Source organism: Rhinolophus hipposideros (assembly GCF_964194185.1).
Source record: "Rhinolophus hipposideros genome assembly, chromosome: 7".
In the NCBI taxonomy this organism is placed as follows: domain Eukaryota; kingdom Metazoa; phylum Chordata; class Mammalia; order Chiroptera; family Rhinolophidae; genus Rhinolophus; species Rhinolophus hipposideros.
In genome coordinates, this window is record NC_138053.1 from 31635313 (window position 1) to 31655874 (window position 20562).

At 39.8% G+C, this 20562-nt stretch overlaps 1 protein-coding gene across 4 annotated transcripts; it reads right to left on the reverse strand.

Moving 5' to 3' along the window:
* Positions 1-549: 549 nt before the first annotated feature.
* MACIR (macrophage immunometabolism regulator) lies at positions 550-16998 on the reverse strand. Of its 4 annotated transcripts, XM_081053765.1 has the most exons (4): positions 16810-16995; positions 10689-10778; positions 4778-4827; positions 550-3005 (listed from the first exon to the last, which is right to left on the reverse strand). In XM_081053765.1, exon 4 carries the CDS (start codon positions 2980-2982, stop codon positions 2359-2361), a length of 624 nt encoding a protein of 207 aa, XP_080909891.1. In that variant the 5' UTR covers positions 2983-3005; positions 4778-4827; positions 10689-10778; positions 16810-16995; the 3' UTR covers positions 550-2358. The 4 variants fall into 4 exon arrangements, with proteins under 4 accessions (XP_080909891.1, XP_080909890.1, XP_080909892.1 ...); XM_081053764.1 differs by lacking the exon at positions 4778-4827 and having other exon boundaries at positions 16810-16998; XM_081053766.1 differs by lacking the exons at positions 4778-4827; positions 16810-16995 and adding an exon at positions 15530-15925.
* Between the last annotated feature and the right edge of the window lie 3564 nt (positions 16999-20562).

Genomic DNA, 20562 nt, shown 5'->3' on the forward strand with positions numbered 1-20562 from the left:
AAAGAGATCCAGCCTGACCTTTTTTCTTGGAGAACAAGATCACGGAGTGCAGAGAATGCAAGAATTCATAAATGAAGAGGCTTGACAAACACATTTTGAAAACTTACCACCCATTAGTTTCGAAACTTTCTTTCTAGGAAAGAAATCTTAAAATTATGTATCTTTACCAGGCAGACAACAGCAAATAGGCCATGTTTCCAACATTTCACCCCTGCATCATTTTCTGCAACAGAGTTTCACCTGTCTTTAAGTAAAAACAAAACAAAACAAAACAAAAAGCTACATTTTTTATTTAGCTCAAGAAATTATTTAGGTGCATAAGCAGGGACAGATCTCACAGACACACAGTTGTGTTTCATAAGGGAATGAATACATGTCATTGTCATGAATACATCTTTTACCTTGAAATGGGAATGAGCACCAAAAGTTTTTTTTTTTGTTTTTTTTTAAATAAAAGTGGGGCCTAAAAATAAGTGCTTAGGTGGAATTCTTGAACAGGAACTAGCCTATTCATGGTGAACCTCGTTTAAAGCATCACACAACAATGTGTGTTTACATCACCCTTTTATTTCATAGTTAGAAATAACACAGTTCCACAGGGTAAATCATCAATAAATAACGATGTTTAATCATTAAAAGTAATAAAAATCCCAACTCTTTGGCATCTGACAGGATTCTATTTCTTGTCAAACTAATGACTGTATAGATATAGTTCATCTTAGTGATCATTAGTCAATACAATATGTTACAAAGGTGCAATTTACTTTAAAATATCAACAGCTGAAAATTTCCAGCCCACTAAGAAATCCGATCAGCTTAGTAAGACGTGGGCCAAGGTTCTTTCACAGGGTTTGCCTCAATGAAAGCATAATAAATGTTGATTAAGAGTTCCTAGGGTTTCCTAATACTTATTCTGCTCTAAATAGTTTGCCATTTATTCTGGCGAAAGAAAAGTCACAACTGCACCAGGAATGACCCACTGAATTAAAAGGTGTTCTTATTTTATAAGCAAGATTGCTAACACCTAAGAAACTCACAGCCTCCGAAATAAAATTTAAAATAAGCAGTTCTATGCTGCCAGAAATGCCAATTCAGTAATAAATTGCACCTTCAAGAGTCAAATTGAAGAAATAGAAACTTTTACAAAAGGTTAAGTTACATACTTTTTTTTCCCAAAATATATTCAAGAATAGTTGAGCTGTATTTGTTACTAAAGCCAGAGTAATATTTCTTTAGCAACAAATTAAACCAGTGCAATTGACAAAAATTGTTAAGTAATCCAGGATTAACCTATTAAAACTGTAGAAGCATTTCAGGCTCCTATACTAATCCTAGAAACTGGAATATGAACGAGTGCTTGTGCTGCACCAAACTAAAACTGGAATGACCCGATGCCATGCTGACTGGTGTCACTTCATACTTCGGTTAAGCATTCAATAGTAGAAATCATGAGTTCCTCTATTAAAGTTCCATTCACTTATAGAACATTCAGATGCAAATAACATTATGCCTAGAATCCACAACTAAAAGAATCCTTTCCATTTTAAAGTTCCAGATGAATTTTAAATTAGAAAATAAGCACGAAGGAAACTTTTTCAACTTACGAAAACTTCATGTTGGAAACTTCCTGGAAAAGCTTCCCCCGACCCATTGTAAAATAAATACTTTGTATCCCAAATTGAGTTTTATTAAGACACACGTTAATAACGCTATAAAGAAGTATCTTACAGCCATAGAGATCAATAACTTTCCATGCGGAAATTAAAAAATTCATTGCTCAATAATATTATTGAGGCAAGTGAAGAAACATTATTCTCTTGTCAATCTGAAATGTTAATTTTTTTCAGTGCAAAACCAGTTATAAAATATTTAAACTCAATATTTAAAAATAAAAAGTGGTCCAATTCAGCAATGTTCAAGTTCTAAATTTCATAAAACAAATCACTACATACATTTTATAGTAAAATACAGAGATTAAAGAAGTACTTGAGTACTTAAGATATAAATTTCTAATCAACCAGACCAAGTCAGCAACAACCAAGCAGATAACATTCCCAATTCGAGCGCCGGAATCATAGATGATCCCGCGGTACCAACGCCTTTTATCCTAGCTCAAAAGCCACATAAACTAATGGTCAACATTTCTGCTTTCTTTGCAGTTGCGTGCTCTACAATTTCCCCCCAAGTACCTGTGATTTCATTTCTGTATCCAAAATTTGACCCAAACAATTGTTATGTTCCTGGAGCACTTAGCTGATATAACCATCTATAACATGAAGAGTCCTGTACAGAGCACAACAGTGGGTTTTTCTAGCCCAGTGTAGGCTGACCTCAACTGGTTTACACTCTGCGGGTCATTCATGTGTTATTCCGAGCAAACACACGGTCCCCTCTGAGGGTGAGGTGTTGAAGCTGGTACTGTAGCACTTCTGTGTCCGCCGGCTCCTTGATGTTCATTTTATCTAGATTGAGGTAGTCCAGAGATTTGGAGTGAGCCCTCTTACCTTTAAGAAGACAAAGAGGCAGGGGCCCGTGGAGGGCCTTATAAGGTTCATACGGTAAAGATTTAGTGCACTTGTCTCCTGAGCTGGGCATCCGCCTTCGCCGCCTGCCATTGACAGCTGGAATCTCGTATGGCTGGTAGTACCTACTTCTGGTTTTATACAAACGAGAGGAACGGGCAAGTCCTGCATCCAGCTGTTTGGAGCGCAAGGAAGGCACGGCTTCGCCCTTACTCTCTTCCCCTCCTGTGCACTTCTGGGCTAACTTCAGGAGTTCCTCACCAGTTGTGAAGCCCACCAGATAGTTCGAGTCCATGTGCAGGATCTGGTAGCCTGACACAGTCCGGCGCATCGGGGAGCACGGCGTGCTGGAGCAGCGGGGCTTCTCCGCCTCCACCCTTCCCGGGGAGCTGCCCTCGGCCACAGGCAAGGGCAGGGTGCTCAGGGCACTTCTGGACTCTCCATTAACATCTACTTCCATTTTAGGCACCAGTCTGCACACTCCTAAAAGTAGACAGACAGATTAGAAGAGTGGAACGCGCAGAACCTTGGGCCAAGCTGGGTCATTTTAGGAGGCTTAGGGAGCATGAAATAACGCTGGCCTTGAAAAACAGCCAATGTACAACTGACAGATTTTTATCTATGTCTATTTAATATAATGTTCCAGAGCAGGCATGAAATGACTACTACTTCGCTGCCTTCAAGAACTCAAAGGCAGATTAGATTAAAGTTTGGAGTATCACTCAAAGGGAGTTCAGAAGGAGAAGCCAGCAGAAAACAACACTTCTCTCAATTCAGTGCTCCATGCAATCATACAAAGTTTATTTCTTGACGCAATATTAAGCAAATCAAATACGGATCTCAACATTAAGCAAGTAAAAATGATCATACACATTTTCACAAGAATCCACAAAATCTTTTTGACATGAAAATTATCTTTACATTGCCCATCATTTAATTTAAAATATGTGCTCAGCTCTTCCACCTGCAATTCTTTTCAACTGTGTTTAAGGGGCATATAATAAAAGATAAAAGCTGATCCATTTCTGCAAAGCATCCAATTTAGGCCTAAAACTTTTTTCTTACAATATGGAAGAGTCTTTCTTAAGGGAAGTTTCCCCCAAACATTGTAAATGTTCCTACCTGAAGATCCCCGATGAATTATTTAAAGAAAACCATTTTTGTAGTTTAAAAGTGAACCCTAAATCCAATAGATCAGGTCATTTTTAATACTAAACATGAAAAATATAAGACGTTATTTTATTTGACTATTTAACCATAAATATACCATCTAACACGCTGCACTTTTGAATAGTTGCGTGAATGGCACAACAATTCATAATGAATACTAATATTATTCATTACAATGATCACATTACATAGTTCGGAAAGCCCCACTGACAAGAAGTAACACAAATAAAGGCCAGGTTCCTCGAAAGCTGCAGACAAATACAATTTTGAAATATAAAATACTAAGGGAAACTGAGTTCCAATGTCATTTGAGAAAATTTATTGCTACTTGATTCTCATCTAGAAGTAGATAACACAGTTTTAAGTATCTCAGATCACTAAGCAAAATTATGTCAAATAACTGATTTTAAGATAAAATATTTATTGGAAATGACTATCATATGAAAAATTCATGACTCCTTTGGTAAAACCTTTCCCTAACTGAAGCATGTCCTGATGTTTGGGTATTCATGAAAAATGAAGGAGCTATAGAAAAGCCACAAACTTACTGCTTCATTTACATGCTACATTTCTTTCATTAGAAAATAAACCAAGACTATAAAGTTACCAAAGACCATCCTGTCCTCATTACAGTCCTCATCTATAGCATAAATGAAAACTAACAATAACGATTCCTGAGACGAACAATCACTAAAGGGATCACTAGTTTTACTTACTTTGTACTCTAAGTCTTAGACTATTTCCAATTTTAATTTAACCAAAATACCTTAGCCCTCAACCCTTCCAGATTTAAAGTAATTGGCTTTATTCTATTTTATGCATATAAAAATAAATTTACATTTATGTAATTTATATGTCTGTAGAGAGGATAAAAATAGTAGGTGACTACCAGCTACTTTGATATGCATACAAAAACCGAAAGATTTCTCATCTAATAAACTGTAGAGGGCTATATGAGGCTTCATCAAATTTTAGGCTGAACAAACAAATGTTTAAGCCAAATGACAAACTAATCCTTCCTTTCTCACTAATTCTGTAGCCCAGAAAGAGCACAAGAGCACAGCTTATAGAAGGCTCCAACCTACCTAACCTGACAGGCAGCTACAGGCAGGAAGTGATTCTCTGACATTTCATTCTGAAAAGACAAGGAGAGAGGAGGGTCAGTGAGGTCAAAGGAAGCAGGGCTGTGGAGGAAATGGAGCATACACACATACTGGGGGCCCCACTCAAGTAGAGTTACCCAGGAGGTGACACTCAAGCAATCAGTCACATTACGTGACACACTGGTCTAGGTCTCATCCAAATGTGGCAGTCCACGACAGTCCATGCATTTCCAGCAGCCACCTTACTGCATTCCCATTTGCTATATTATAAACCTCCTAAAATCCATGAATTCACACCCTACCCACCCTGAACTGGGTAAAAATGAAAACAGAGGCTAGGCTGAAAGTCATCATTTTTTGCCTGTGAGGGATAAAAAGTGCTAAGCAAGCTAATAGTGTACAAAGTCAGAGTAAAGAAGAGTAGGCAAAGGCTTCTGTGAGCAATAGGTCAAAAATCTGCTCCCACACTAAGCCAATCATGTTGCATCAAGGCAGCCCATCAGGAATTCTTAGAATCTCTAGGGGTTGAGGATAAAGGATGGTAGAATACAAAGTTTTGAGAGAGAAAAGGCAGAAATTATGTATTAGCTAGAAAATAAGTACCTAGAAAATTAGAAGAGTGAACTGAGTGAGGCAACATATAAAGGTCAAAATTTGATGTGACGTGAAATAGACACTACTGTTAGATGAGTAACTATCACTGGTTAAGTTTCCAGCAGGATCTTCAGGCATCTACCTGATAGACAACCTGCATCATTAAGTAGATGTGGTTTAAAGAGCTCTGGAAATTTCAACCAAGCAGCCTGGTGTAAAAACGTTACAAGCTTTGCTGATGTAAACATACTCCCTATAGAAAACACTACTTAACCAGAAAGTTAATGAAATAAGCATTTCTACTGTCCTTTAACACAAATCTTTAACCTAGTAACTCAGGTCAATCCTCTACGTAAAATTTCTGAATGATAGTCTCACTGCACTAAAACATGAAAATGCTCATTTTACATATATTGCATACATAGCTGTTACGTGCGGAACTTCTAATGAGTAATTCTAAGGGTGGAAAATTGTTTGTACTTTTTAGCTATAAAACATCAGCACTTCTGTTCCAAACAATAGCACAGTCGCAAAACAGATCTTTTGGATGGTTTCATTGATCTCTACAGTGTATTGTCATATGTACAAAAACATCTTCAGATCTTGATATTCAAGTAGGAATGTGAATGGTGCAACAAGGACTCTTGCAAATTGCTTAGATTTTTTTTTTCTTTTCCTGTTTTACTTATATATTGCGTTTCTAAAGAACATCTATTGTGTGGAACTAAGAAACCTTGGTGGGGGCTGGCTTTCAGAGAAGAAAGAGAGCACTGATTGGCAAATATTTCAGTTTCAGCTGGGTGGAATGCTGACTAAGCAGCATACCTTCCATTCTTCAACGTGACTGAAAACAAAACTTTTTATGCTGTTAAATTCCTGAGACTTTCCTGACTAGATTTAAATACTGGAGTAAGGTCCTGAGAGCAGTTATAGAATTAACTTTTTCAGGTGATCTTTTACAAACATTTTTATTTATTTATTCATTTATTTGTTTTTTCATTTCTTTTTTTTAAGGAGGGCGCAACTCACACCAGCCCATGCAGGTATCGAACCAGCAACCTTGGTGCTACCAGCTCAGCTTATCTTTTAAATGGGCCGAAGGGGTGCAGGTACTGTCCTACGGAGGATAGTCTAGGTTTTTTCTAATTCTGGAAATCCACACACAAAAAAGGGTGATGTTAAAAGCAATAAAGACTGAGCGAGTCTCACAGTCAACATATCTTGATATACGGATGGTCAATATTTTGCATTGAAAAGTTTCTTACTAAAAATCATTCATCAGGAAACTTGGCTCTCATGACTAAAACTGGAGATGGCCTGTGGTGAGCAGTACATTCTCTTTTTATTTTACCATAAAAATCTGCTTGTGTGTTTTTTATTTTCAACCAACCTATTCATGACTAAACATTGTGTTCTATATCCTCAAATAAATCTTGTAACAAAAAAAGCATATTTCTAAGACAAACGACACAAAGCACTTTCATATATATCGTAGGTCTGTGAAACAGGCACCATTCCCACCACATCAATAAAAATAAATGTGAACTGAGAAATCAGGTCCAGTGTTAATTCAGGTCCAATGCCAACTACCGCATTGCAGAGCACGGAAAACCAGAAACCAGCAACACCCTTACTGCTTCCATCAATGCCTTTCAGATATAGTTTAAAGCAAAACTAAAGACTGGAAGCAGAAAACAGAAAGAAAAAATGTTATAATAACAGAAGCAGCAAAATTTCAGTAGCTATAAGAGTCTAGGACAAAAAAATGCAACAAAAATGGAAAAGTCAACTTCTAGTTGAACAATGCTTTGAAAACTGAGTTTCTGAAACAAGTACCAGGAACAAATATAATTGTTTTAAATAACACCTAAGAGTCTGGAATATCTAATTCTCTCACAACCCAATCAGTAACACTGGCGCTGACGTATACTTAATAAAGCACATGAAAGGCCTGGAAATGTCATGGGCGCCACTATATTTCTTTGACATACTAGAGGATTCAAATTAGACAACACCTGACAAGGTAGCACTTTAATATTCACCAGAAAAATATACACAGTGCACATTTTAAAAACACTGGGTACATCATGCAATTATGAATTTTGGCTAAAACTAAAGCAAAAAGGCCCAAACCACAACACGCATGCAGGGATCCCAGCGCACCAAGATGAGCATATTCAAAACACGGTGACCTATATGGAATCTGCTCAGTTTTGAACACGCTCCAGAGGCCAAACTTCTCATACATTTGGCAAATGGAGCAACATTTTGAAAATATAACCTAAATTCTTTAGCTCCTTAGACCAGCTCTGAAAATAGCTGATAAGTTTCACAACTGCTATACAAAGAATTCTTTTGAGAAGTACTGCATTCTGGGAAATTTTTTTAATCAAGCTTATCAAAAAAAGTCCCCGTCAGCAATCAAAACACTGCTCCATATGCTTGAACTGTTTTTAGAAACATACAGCAATACCATTTAAGAGAAAACAGATATAGCATAACTGTCTAAATAGACAGAACAAAAATGTCAAGTGAATAAAATTCTTTTCAAGAGGTACCTGAAACATACCATTCAGAACAGAGCCATTCCTTTGGAAGTAGAGTCTCCTAAGCATGGCTATTATCTGTCTAATAATATCTAGAACCACCTAATTTTAATGCAGAATCTTCTTGCATTAAAGAAGATCACCTTCCTAGAAGCTCTGATTGTACCGAAGACGGCACTGAAGCCACGAAGGCAGGGGCCATGCAGGCAGTTCCCGGTCGCCTGGCTCCAAGGTCAATGCTCCTTCTATTTCATCATGCTACCGTGTTTCCCCGAAAATTAGACCGGGGCTTTAAGTTGTGCTCCAAAAGACATTTGGGCTTATGTTCAGGGGATATCCTCCTGAAAAAATCATGCTAGGACTTATTTTCCCGTTAGGTCTTATTTTTGGGGAAACACGGTATGCTTCTAGCATGGGGAGGCAAACCTGTCTACACACTGACATCATTCAAGGAGTTTCAAAAAATACTGATGTCTGCGCTCTATCCCCAGGTTTATGATTTTTTTTCATTTGGGGTGGAGCCTGGGGTCTGAAACTTTTAAAAGATCCCCAGGTGACTCTAATATGCAGACATGTCTGAGAAGTTGTCAGAACTTATCAGATAAAAAAATTTCACCCCTGTAAATTTCTGCCCTTTTTAAGAATCAATAATTATAGTCATCTTAGTGAATATCATTCTGGGCTGCTTCCAAACTTTCCCTAAAGCCTTCTAGTTTACTGTTGCTACTCCATTGTGGGCTATAAAAAAAAAAATCTGCTAACCAAACTTGTTAAACATGGACATAAAATAAAAATAAACCTGTGCTGAATGTGAATTGAGTGCCTTCATTTGCATACACTTTGGTATAGTTATTTTAGCTTCTTAGAAGCCTTCATCAGGTACAGCCACTTTGGGAAACAGTTTGGCAATTTCTTATAAACTTAAATGAATACTCATTAAACAATCCACCTACCCTACTTGTAGGTATTTACCTAGGAAACATGAAAATATATTCACACAAAGACCTGAATGTGTTTATAGCAGCTTCATTCAATATTTAGAAACAATGCAAATGTCCACCAACAGGGAAATGGAAACAGAAACTGTACTCACTCCACCCATATAATAAAATACCACTCAGCAATGAAAAGGAGCAAGCTAGGATCCCAAATGAAAGGAGCAGACAGAAAATGCTACATACTGTGTGATTCTACTAACATGCCATGGAAAAGGCAAAACTATTGGGACAGCAATCAATCAGTGACTGTCAAGGACGGGGGGGGGGGGGGGGAGGGCTGGGAGGAGGTGACACACTACAAGGGATACAAGGAAATTTTGGGGTGGGAGTCATGAAAATATTCTATATATTCACTATAGTGGTCATTACACAACTAGATACATTTGTCAAAACTCAACAAACTATACACTTAAAGTGGTGAATTTTACTGTGCATAAATTGTACCTCTCACATATTTCCAAGTGTCTGATGGTCCTCCCAATTTTATATTCCTGTGGCTACAGAAATGTGTGTATCTCTATCTTTCCATGTGTACATATGTATCCACACAGTTACATATAAAAGGACATTCTAGCAGAGCTGCAAAAAGGGAAATGAACCAACTTGAGGTGGTGAGTCACCTGTCATTTAAGGGGTTCGAACATAGACTGGACGACCATTAAGATTCCTTCTGATTCTGAGAACATACAATTTGAAGAATTTTAAAAATTGGAGGACGAAATTTTGTGCTTTATTTCACTTGCATGAGTTAGTGACCCAGCCACATTCTTATTCAACATCCTCAAAGGTACTTTCTTTGTATTTATGGCTGCAAACTTCTTGCTCTTTTCTTCAAAACTGAAAATTTAATGTTTCCATTTTTCCAATGTTTTAAAATGTATTTTCATAAGTCTGATTGGCTATATCTACTTAACAAGCAAAAGTGTTTGGTTTTCCCCATCGCTCCTCTGAATCATTCTGCTGCGGACTGCTAATCTGGAAATCACTTTTCCTGAAATTTTTTCCCAAGGATTATGACCACTCTAAGTAATCCAAAGGACCTGGAAAGATATTGGCCAAGGGGAATGATACACCAAAGCATGAACTCACGCTAATCTAGTTTTCAAAACGCTAGTTTTAAAGATCACAATTAATTTTTTTTTCCCTTTCAAAGACTTGGAGCCATGTGAACAACTGTGTCAGCACAGATACAAAAGATGACACACTGAAAAAGACAACGAAAGGAAGACAACAGCACTGCATATTTTTAACAGTTTAAATTCATGGTGTGATAAAAGGCATGTCACACTTACAGTGAACTGATATTTGACTAAGTGAAAATGATGTTCCTCTCAGTCTCACCTATTTGCCATTCTTTATGTATGATAACACACAACTAGCACATTTGGCAAATTATTTTGCCTATCTCTGGAGATTAGTGTTTTTACTAAAATGTCTCTGAAAATAGGGCAACTACCTCTTAACTACTATATTTTGAAATATTATTCCATACAACCTCCTTTATCTTACAGGAATAAACAAAGGAAAATCTACTCAATGAAGAGGTCAAAAAAAATTTAAATATAATGTTAGCGCTTTGCAACAATAATTTGAGTTCTCATGATTAAAAATTTCATAATTATAGTATATGTATATATATATTTGCAATAATATACTGACATTTGACACTTATCTGTTTATGTATTCATGAAAACACAGAATGATATTATGTTCATACTACTGGTTAACAAACAGAAAGAGCAAAATAGAACTCACCAGGCTAAATCCCAGAAGATGTCACTGTACAATTTCCAAGGAGTCCCAAGGGAACACAGGCATAATAATTTTTCTGCTCTTCTCCAAATACTAAACATGAAATACAAAAATAAACCTTTAATTTAACAAGTAACACAACATAGGAAGCAATTATATCAATTCTAGCAGCAGAACAGGATGAAACTATTAGGAGGTACTAACACCAGGTACAGGTTATAGAGGATACAATATTAATTAATTTAAAGTAATTTTTAGTTTATGCAGGAACAAGTTTATCACACTTGTTCCTCTGTGTTCTGTTGCTTAAACTCTACCTGGAGACTACGAGTAGCTAACTGGGCTAAACATAGAGACAAGAAAACTTAGGGATTTAAATGTTGGTTCCACCCTGCTAGCCCTATTCATGCATCCTATGGGAAAAAATAATGCTGAGGCTGGGGTCAAAAGAACAGGTCTTAGCCCTGGCCTTGCTAAGAACTCTGCCTCTCAACCTTGTATAAATAGCAATCTTTAAAATGAGGACAATGGCATCCTTCCTCCCTCATACAGTTATTCTGTGGATCATATGAGAAGATGTAGGTGAACGTATTCTACATGCTGCAAAGCCTTTACAGATGTGCGATATTATTATTATGCAATTAATTTTTGGTGTCTACTCACTTTAGCCATAAAATAGCAACAATAAAAATCCTTCATAAGACTGCCCTGCGGCAAATGATTGGAAGGCTCTTGGGGGGAAAAAACACTTGGAAAAAACACTTCTTTAGAGTTATCAAACTGCTTTATGTTTCTAGCATCTCTTCTGCCTTCCCCTCTTACCTGGGGAGGTACGGGTGTAAGAGAATCTATCTTTATCTCCTACCTCCCCAGCTAATTGGGTTAATTTCTTGAGATCACGAAAATTCCCCAGAGTCCTTTCTACCTGTAAAGGTTCCTTTGTTTGCTTTTCTGTTGTGTTTAACTCAGTGGTATGGTGGTGAGGCAAATGAACTGAGTGGACACATTTTATCTACATATGTGCACAGAGGCCAAAAAAGTGGTAACAGTACAATAGAATACAAAGGGCAAAGGGAAACACGAGTTTGCCATTTTTATTACTTTCCTTACCAGTCCAGAAGAGTTTTGTCCAAAGGAAACGGACAATCACTGAATTAAAGGTGTTAGCTTTTATAGCTTGAGAAACTGGAAGTACTTAATGCACCAAGAACTGTCATTCCGAGAAGCATGTTTCAGCCTTTGGAACTTCTTTAGATTTATGTAACAGATACACTCCCTTTCATTTCTTTGCCACAAACTATTTTCAAATGGAGTAAGCAAGAAACCTAGATAATTAAGACTTGGTTCTACTCCACCAATGAAGCCTCTGGTTTTAACATAAAGTGAACTGCAACGCCACAAAAATGTTTACCTAACAATAAAAGTTTTTATTTAATATAATCACCCCTGAGAATTTCCCGAATAACGTCATAAAGTTCAAGTTGATTTATTTAATATTTAAGTAAATGGACTTTTTAATGCAGAAGGAAAATAAAAAGAAACTAATATTTTTTAGCACTTTCTATATATCAAAAGCTATATTCAACTTATACCATTTAATCTTTACTACTCCATGAGGAACATATCCCCACTGTAAAGTATGTGATCAACGAATATTATCTGAGAGTCAGAGCGGGAAGCTGAGCCCCAATCCATCTGACTGCAAAGCCCACTGGCATTGCTTTATACACAAAACTTCACTCTAGATTTGAAAACAGAGGAGCCGTAAAGAAATCATCTAACTCTTGCACTGGAGCTTATGCTGAAGTCTAGGGCATGACTGGTAATTTCATAGTAAACAAAGTGTAGTAACTGATTATCCCTATTATGCCAGTGCCAAGCCAAAAATAGAGTACAAACAAAGTCCAAGGCAGTGAGTGACACAGGGCGAAACCCAGAAGCTCTGTTCCATTTCTCATTTTTTACTATTTTTGACTCTGCTTACTATTTTGTGTATTAATTTCCTACTACCCGTACACAAAGGCTAAGAAAATGATGAAGATGGTGAAAAAGAGAACATATTTTTAATTAAAAGAACAAGGCCAGAAACTAGTATAAGAATATTCCTTCTTTAAAAAGGAACCCAATAAAAAATATAGTAACCCCCATCTCCTATTAGAAATTAACACATTGTAATATGAAAGTTCCCAAAATATACTTTTGAAATGACATTTTTAGGACACTTTTTATAAAATCTATAAATCTCTAACACTTGCAATTGATTCTGGCAAATGTTTTGAACATGAAGGCATGGCAAAATATCAATGGGTCTCCTCTCAAAAACAGCAAGAACGAAAAGAACTCAAGTGAATTTCTTACAAGATGGACCAAATGCTGCATAGAAAAAGAGACTGAAATAAACAGAGCAAAGGCTAGAGTATACATATAATGCTTCCAGCTATAAGCAGCTAAAGCAAATATAAAGCCCTGTGATAATACCCTGTAAGCAATGAAAACAAAATTTAAGCATGGCCAAGAGCTGTCCACAGGCCTCTGGACTGGGGAACCAAGAGTGACTAAGCAAAAGATACCCAACATTTGACTGCATGAAGCATCCACAAATAGAAAAGTTTGTAAACGTTAAGAAACAAGTATCAAATTTCTCAGGCAAGATGATAAACGTCACAAGTAAATAAAGGATGTCCTTCAGATTTGGGGTAGCTATATGTCTCAGTTCATAGCCCCCAGTGCCCTAGCATAATTATTTACAGCTCTCCCTGTATGTCTCAGGAGTGTCCCAGTTTGGCCATTATACTGTTATCCTACTCAAAAGTAATCTGAAACAATGGATTAAGAATGGAAGGGAAAGAGGGAGGAAGGACCTCTGCTTGCATCATGGTTGCAAATACAGATTTAAGGACCATTTCTCTGGGTGTATCCACTCAGCCATTTAATTAGTCGTTTACTCATTCAGTCATTCAACAATATTTCAAGTCTTATTATGCCCCAACACTGTACAGAAACTGGGGCAAATACAAAAAGTGAAGCCTGAAGCCAGTCAAGAGGAGAGGACAGACAGACATGAAAATACAAAAATTTAATACATGTAACAGTAAACCTGAATGCACTGGGAACCCAGAGAAGGGAATGGTTTTCCAAAAACATACAAAGCTCCATATGGAAATGTTCAAGCCCACACAAATTCTCTACAGACAAAAAAGCCACAAAACTCAGGCTTCAGCATAGATCTACTAACAAAATAGCAAAAAGAGAAAAAATTAACAAAATCAATCACTTCCAAATCATAAGGTTATAAATATGAAGGCCAGCACATAGTTCTTGTGAATTTTGGTAAATAAAGTCCCCTAATCATCAGATTATATTATGGAAAGCAAGATAAATTTTAGGCAAAAAATATTGGGAGAGTATAAGTTATGGGTTCTAATTCTAGCTCTCAAAACACGAAGAAAAAAATGGAAACAGGTAGTATTTCTCAGAATGGCTATCTGAAGAGAGACCAATAATGAAAAAGTACTTAGGGGGGTAAAAAGCAATTTTAAAAAGTCCCATTCAGACTAATGAAAATATTTTGCAACCACTAGTCTCAAAGATTACTCTAAAAACAAGTAAAAGAGAGAAGATCCAAAGCATCTCTAAAGTAACAAAACTCTGAACAGAAATAAAATGGTTTAACAAACACAAGGAACACAAAATGCTTTGCTGTACCTACATGCTCATTATAAGAGTTTAAAATAATCTTACTTTTCCATTTGCAACTCATAAGAACTAAACCATCAATAAGTTTTAAGAACAGTTAAGTAGGGTGTAACTTTCCTGAAACCATCCTTGACCTTACCAATGTGGTAAGACAACCCCTAATTGGCTCAGTAAGATAAAAATGTGTTTCTCTTTCTAATATCAGTTCTTTTAATAGCAACTCCCTTAAAGTGCAGCATTCACTTGCATTATACTTCTGCTAAGTAGAAATTAAAGCTAAGTTATCAATGTTTTATCATTAGGTGAAATCACCTTTCTTTTAGAAAAAAATTCAGTTTCACTACAAATATGACTGAGGACAACCGGAACTGCAGATCTACAAGCTGTCTTTACAAGAACTTTGCCTCCCTGGAAACATAACAGAAATGGGACAGGTGTACACAGAGAAATTGGCTAAACTTCCACATGGAAGCTTAAAACCAGGAACTTGTTTTGATACAGCAGTGATGAAACCAGAGTTCTAGTTGGAGGACAAGAGCTGACTTTCCCCCAGTAAGATATATATCAGCAAAGAAAATTTAAATCCTGTATATAAAGTTTTATTACTCCCACCACACTAAATACTTTTAAAGGTTATTGTGTACAATAGCTTTCCAAACTATACAAAATTACACAGGAAAACTAAACAAATGCACTGACCTTATGTAAGGTCAATGCATACCCTCTGTCTTATATACTGGAATAGTTACTACCAAACAGTCTCATTAGCAATAAATTGTTGGCAGAAATACATTCTATACATTAGTTCTTATCAAATCAAGAGGTCTCTGGGATCATTAATCCTTATATTTCACCCTGGCCATTTTTTTAAGTTTATAATGCGTACACCGAGAAATCTGTGAAAGATTCATTAAACATAATTATGTAAGCATAAATTATGGTTTTGAATTAAAATACCAAAAGCTTCTGCAATAGTAACCAATACTGTGTTCTCAAATGATTAGGAAAATAAACTTTGGGAAGAGATCATTTCTATCTCCCCAGTGTCTAACCTGCTCTACAGCGTTAAAAGAAAAAAAAAAGCAACAAGTCTAAATTGTAGGGTGGTTCATCGAAGATAAACAATGTAAAAGGAAGAGTCTACTAACGTCAGAAATGTTGTGCAAGAATTGTTCTTTCGGCTAGGAGTGAAATGCTTCTCCCTCCATTTTTCCAATTCTTCAAATGATTACAAAGTTCCCAGCCCCCGTTTCACCTATGCACCACAGCCACACACAGACACGCTCAGCACCTTCGCACCACACAACCCACTGGGTGAAATTGGCGTGGGTGGAGAAACAGGGAGACCCTAAGGATGTGGAACACTTGCAAAGGGAAAAGGACAGGGCCATCATTCCCTTCGTGTTCCCTTCTCCTTTCTGGCACAGCTTCGCAGATGCCACCACTAGAGTTTGGCAGCTTCACAATGGGGCCGCCTGCTCGAGGTCTGCCTGACGCCCTCCTGGAAACCCCTTTCCTCCGCGTCCTACCTGCCCCAAAGTCCACCCGCGACAGGTGGGGCGAGGGCGGCGATGCCCAACGACATCTGCCCCTTTCGGTTCTGGCTAGCTCCCAGCGCCCACCCATCCCACGCGCGTCCCCGGCCAGGGCCGGCCCGTTCGCCCCCGCCGCCCCCGCAGACGCGCAGCACGCGCGCACCGCCGACTCCCGCACGGCCTCGCCCCGCAGACTGCAGCACCGGCCAGGAGGGCCCGCGCGATAAGGCGGCCAGGGCTGGCCGGGAGGCCCTATCTGGTCCGGGCAGTGGCGCCCAGCGCGCGGCCGGGCACGCGGCCAGAGGCGCAGCAGGCCCTGGCAAGAGCTGCTTCTCCGTGAAGCCCCCAGGCCGGCCGCCCCGCGGCGCGGGCCAGGCGTCGGAGCAGCGAGTGCGCGCGGCAACGCGCCCCGACTTCCGCGCCGCAGCACCGCGGGAGGGACGCTCGGGGTGGCCGAGGCCCCGCAGCTCCCCGGCGAGCGCACGCCGCGCACACACGCGGAGCACGCCCCCGCACACTCACTCACACGCACGGCACACTCACAGTGTCTCGGGCCCCACCCCTGTGCCAAGAAACCGCAAGCTCACCGCGCCCGGCAAGGGCCCCACCCAGTTCACCAGCCCCCAGCCCCTGCTCCCGCGCCCAGGCACTGGCCATCCGAGGCCGGGGGTCACTGAGGCCGCCTCTCCCGGAGGCCCGCCCGGCCGGGTTCCCCAGCACCGCGCGGACACCGCGCGCCCGGGCCAGACACGAGGCAGGGAGGAAGGGGCGGCGCCGCGACTGGGGCTGGCACCCGGGATCGGTTACTGGGGCACCCCCCCCCACCCATCACCGCCACCTTTCTCTGCAGCACAAAAGGTTGCAGACGGAATCGCCTTCCCCGTGCAACCTACCGGTGGTGCACGGCCTCGCCGCCTCGGCCGTTCCTGGAGCCGCGGAGCCGGAGACAAGGGCGGGAGAGGCGCAGGGCTGCGGCGCCGAGCTCCGGGCAGAGGCCGCCCGCCCAGCCCGCCGGGTCCCCTCTCCTCTCCCTCCGCGCTCGGCGCCAGCTACCGCCCGGCGTAGTCCCCGCCTCCTCCTCCGCCCGCCTTCCCGCCCTCCTCCCTCCGGCTGCGGAGGCGCAGCCTGTCAGTGATGAGCCCGCCTCCTGCGCCCGGCGCAGACACCCGGTGGAAGGGCGGACTGGCGAGAGCGAGGCGCTAAGAGGCCTGGTGAGGCTGGCGCGCGGGGCGGAGTTGCTGACCGAGGAGGTGAAGGAGGAGTCGTAACCCCCCTCCCCAGTCCAAACCCGGCACTCCGACCCAAGAACCTCAGCAGCACCAGCAGTACCAACTTGCAGGCCTGGCCACACTCAGGTTTCCCCCGTTAAGTGGCGTGATGATGTTTGTCATTTGTGAGTCTCTGCTTAAAGGATGCGGCACTGAGCAGAAGTGGAGAAGACTAGAGCCCAGAAGCCCATGAAACTACAAATTATAAAATAAATCTTAGAAAATTGCTAAATGGCTAGTCAAAGTGGGGGAGGGAGGCAAAATTCAAATTGATTCTGAGGGGCTGTTCTTGAATCTTCAGACTTGATCTTTTCCATTCTTGTCAGAAATTCTCTTTTTTAAATCAAGATTTTTTTTATTCTCCGTTCCTGTACATCTCCTCTGCCAAACCAGTTAATAAACTCAGCACTTGGAAGTTTACTTTTATTTATTCAGCTCTTACTATGTCCCAGGCCAATTTACATGTATTTCCAAATTGACACCTGTCAACAATTCTCTAAGGGAGTGACCAATTATGATCTGTATTTTAAAGATGCATAAAGTTTAAGTAACTTCCTCGAGGTCACACACCTACATAGTTAGTGGTGGAGCTGGTTTTGAACCCAGGCAGTGCAAGTTTAGAATTATTTATAAATGTTGCTCATTTATGTTCCAGTCTCAAGCCAAGAGTTTGTGGTTCTTTTTTTAATAAAGTGCTTTAACTGAACATAAAAGGTATAAACTTGATGTAAATGCATATAAATTTAGACAAATCTTGATTCAAACTTGTTCCAAAACCACCCTGTGCACCCTTACGTGGAGGTTCCTCAACTAGAAGACATTTTTACTACTCTGTGTCCCTAAAATAAAGGAAGACAGAGGGAGACGGAAATTTTAACTAATATCCTCTAAAGAACAATTTTAGAAAACAAATCATTTTATTTCCAACATAGATATGTATGTATCTTCTCCAACATAGAACCTGATACAACATGTGTTGAATAAATGAATGGACTGTTTTTGCATCACTAATGTAAGAGAACACACTGAAAGTTATTCCAGATTACAATCTGTTTGATACGATAGTGTATTGTTCTGATGATCGTTCTCATAAAACCACAGGAAACATTGAATATTTGTATATTCAGAAATGTACTTTCATTCTGTCCTGTCTGAAATTTTATAACCCTTTCAGAATAATGCCTTGTACTTGCCCTTTGCTCTGAAAGTTTGGCAATATTCTTTGGCCAAAAGCAATAAAGTTCTTCTTTACCTTTAAGTTTGTTAGGCTTTCAAGGCTAACCCTTGACAGGGCATTGTCTCCAAATTGCCTCCCTGCCTGGGTGGTACTCCATGCTCCCATCCTAGCCCTGACTCCTCACCCAATCAAAACTTCAGTCAGTTCTTGAGTGTCACAAAGAACACCTAATAAACCAATTCACCAGGCAGTTAATGGCTGATAACAGCTTTATGTGTGGCCTCTCAGTGACATGTCTATGCCACCTAAGCTCTGAATGGGTACTGTCTTAATTTAGATCAGCTGTGACTTGCAAAAGCTGTGGCTGAGGGGTATAGGGGTGGGGGAGGAGGAATGCAGAAGCCTTTCCCAGAGCTTTTCTGTGTCTGTGAAAATCTAGTCAATATATATTTTTAATGGCATGCTTATAAAGAATTAGGCACAGACACAGATAGACCTTGGTATCTGAAAGACCTTCTAAGTCTGGAAAGTCAGACACTCCATCTCAAATGCCCCTTGTGTAAGTTACATCTTTGCCTCAAGGCATCCTTCCCAGAAAAATCACTTGAAAATGATGGTTTTTCTGGGAATGATTATACCATTTTTTTTTTTAATTCCCCCTCTCCTAGCCCTCTCCCCTTTGGCAACTATATCTATGGGTCTATTTCTGTTTTGTTTTGTTTATTCATTTATTCCATTATTTTTAGATTCCGCATATAAGAGAAATCATACAGTACTTGTCTTTATCTGACTTATTTCACTTAACATAATACCCCTTTAAGTCCATCCGTGTTGTTGCAAGTGGTAAGATTTCATTCTTTTTTATTACTGAATAATATTCCATTATATGTATATGTGTATGTGTTTACATATACACTACATCTTCTTTATCCATTCATCTACTGATGAACATTTAGGTTGTTTCCATATCTTAGCTATTACTACTAATTCTGCAATGAACTACTAATTCTGCATAGGGATACATATATATTTTTGAATTAGTGTTTTTGTTTTCTTCAGATAAATACCCAGAAGTGAAATCGCTAGATTATATGGCAGCTCCATTTTTAATTTTTTGAGGAATATCCATACTGTTTTCCATAGCAGCTGCACTAAGTTACAATCCCTCCAACAGTGTATGACAGTTCCCTTTTCTCCACATTCGCATCAACACTCGTTACCGTATTTGTTGATTTATTGGTGACAACCATTCTGACAGGTGTATGGTGATATCTCACTGTGGTTTTATTTTGCATTTCTCTGATGATTAGAGATGTTGAGCATGTTTTCATATGTCTGTTGGCCATCTCTATGGCCATCTCTATGTCATCTTGGGAGAAATGTCTATTCAGTTCCTCTGCCTAATGACGTAAACCTACCAAACAGCCGGCTAGAAAGAATAGGATTGGTAGATTTGATAACAACATAGTGAATATAAAACATAAACTAAAAAGCCAAGTGTGCAAGAAATACCACATCTCTACCTTTTCTCTAAACCCATTTGTTTCAGGCAGAGTATAACCAGGAAATTGGAGACGCCTTCACATATTTACAAAGATAATTGAATGAAAGGAATTGATAACACAAGCCATGGAAAAACTCAGAAGCTAAACAGGGATTGGTGAGGTAACCCAGAAATTAGCAAGCACAGCACATAGCTGGAATACAAAGGGGAGGAGGCAGGGGTACTGGAACTCAGGGGCCAGGCAATATGGCCAACCTGGTGAGAACCACTGCACAGAGGAGAGACAGCCACTGCTAAGAAGCTATCTATGGCAGGGAGCAGAGGAACATAAACCACAAATTCTCCTCCCCTCTTGCCCTCCAGTCTCCTGCCAATGCCTTCCATTTTGCCAAACTTAGACACCTGCTGCATGAGAGCCAGGGAAACAGCCAACAGGGGTCAGTCCCTCTGCACATAGAAGCAAATAGGGGAAGGGCATGGAATGTGAGTCTGAGGGCAAACAGGCCCCAGATCAGCCCATCATTTATTTTATTTTCAAGGCATCAGTCTTTCTGAAGGTTTCTCCCTACTCTGTTGGGTAGGGTCAAAGTTCCAAGAGCATATGCCAGGCCAGGCCATGGGTAGGTGGTGATGACAGGGAGTGGGAGGAGGTCCTTTGGTTTATACTCATCTGTTCACAGAGCTTTCTATTGTCCCT

Excerpts from the sequence above, each read along its gene's own strand:
- MACIR (XM_081053764.1), bottom strand. The coding sequence starts at position 2,982 with ATGGAAGTAGATGTTAATGGAGAGTCCAGAAGTGCCCTGAGCACCCTG.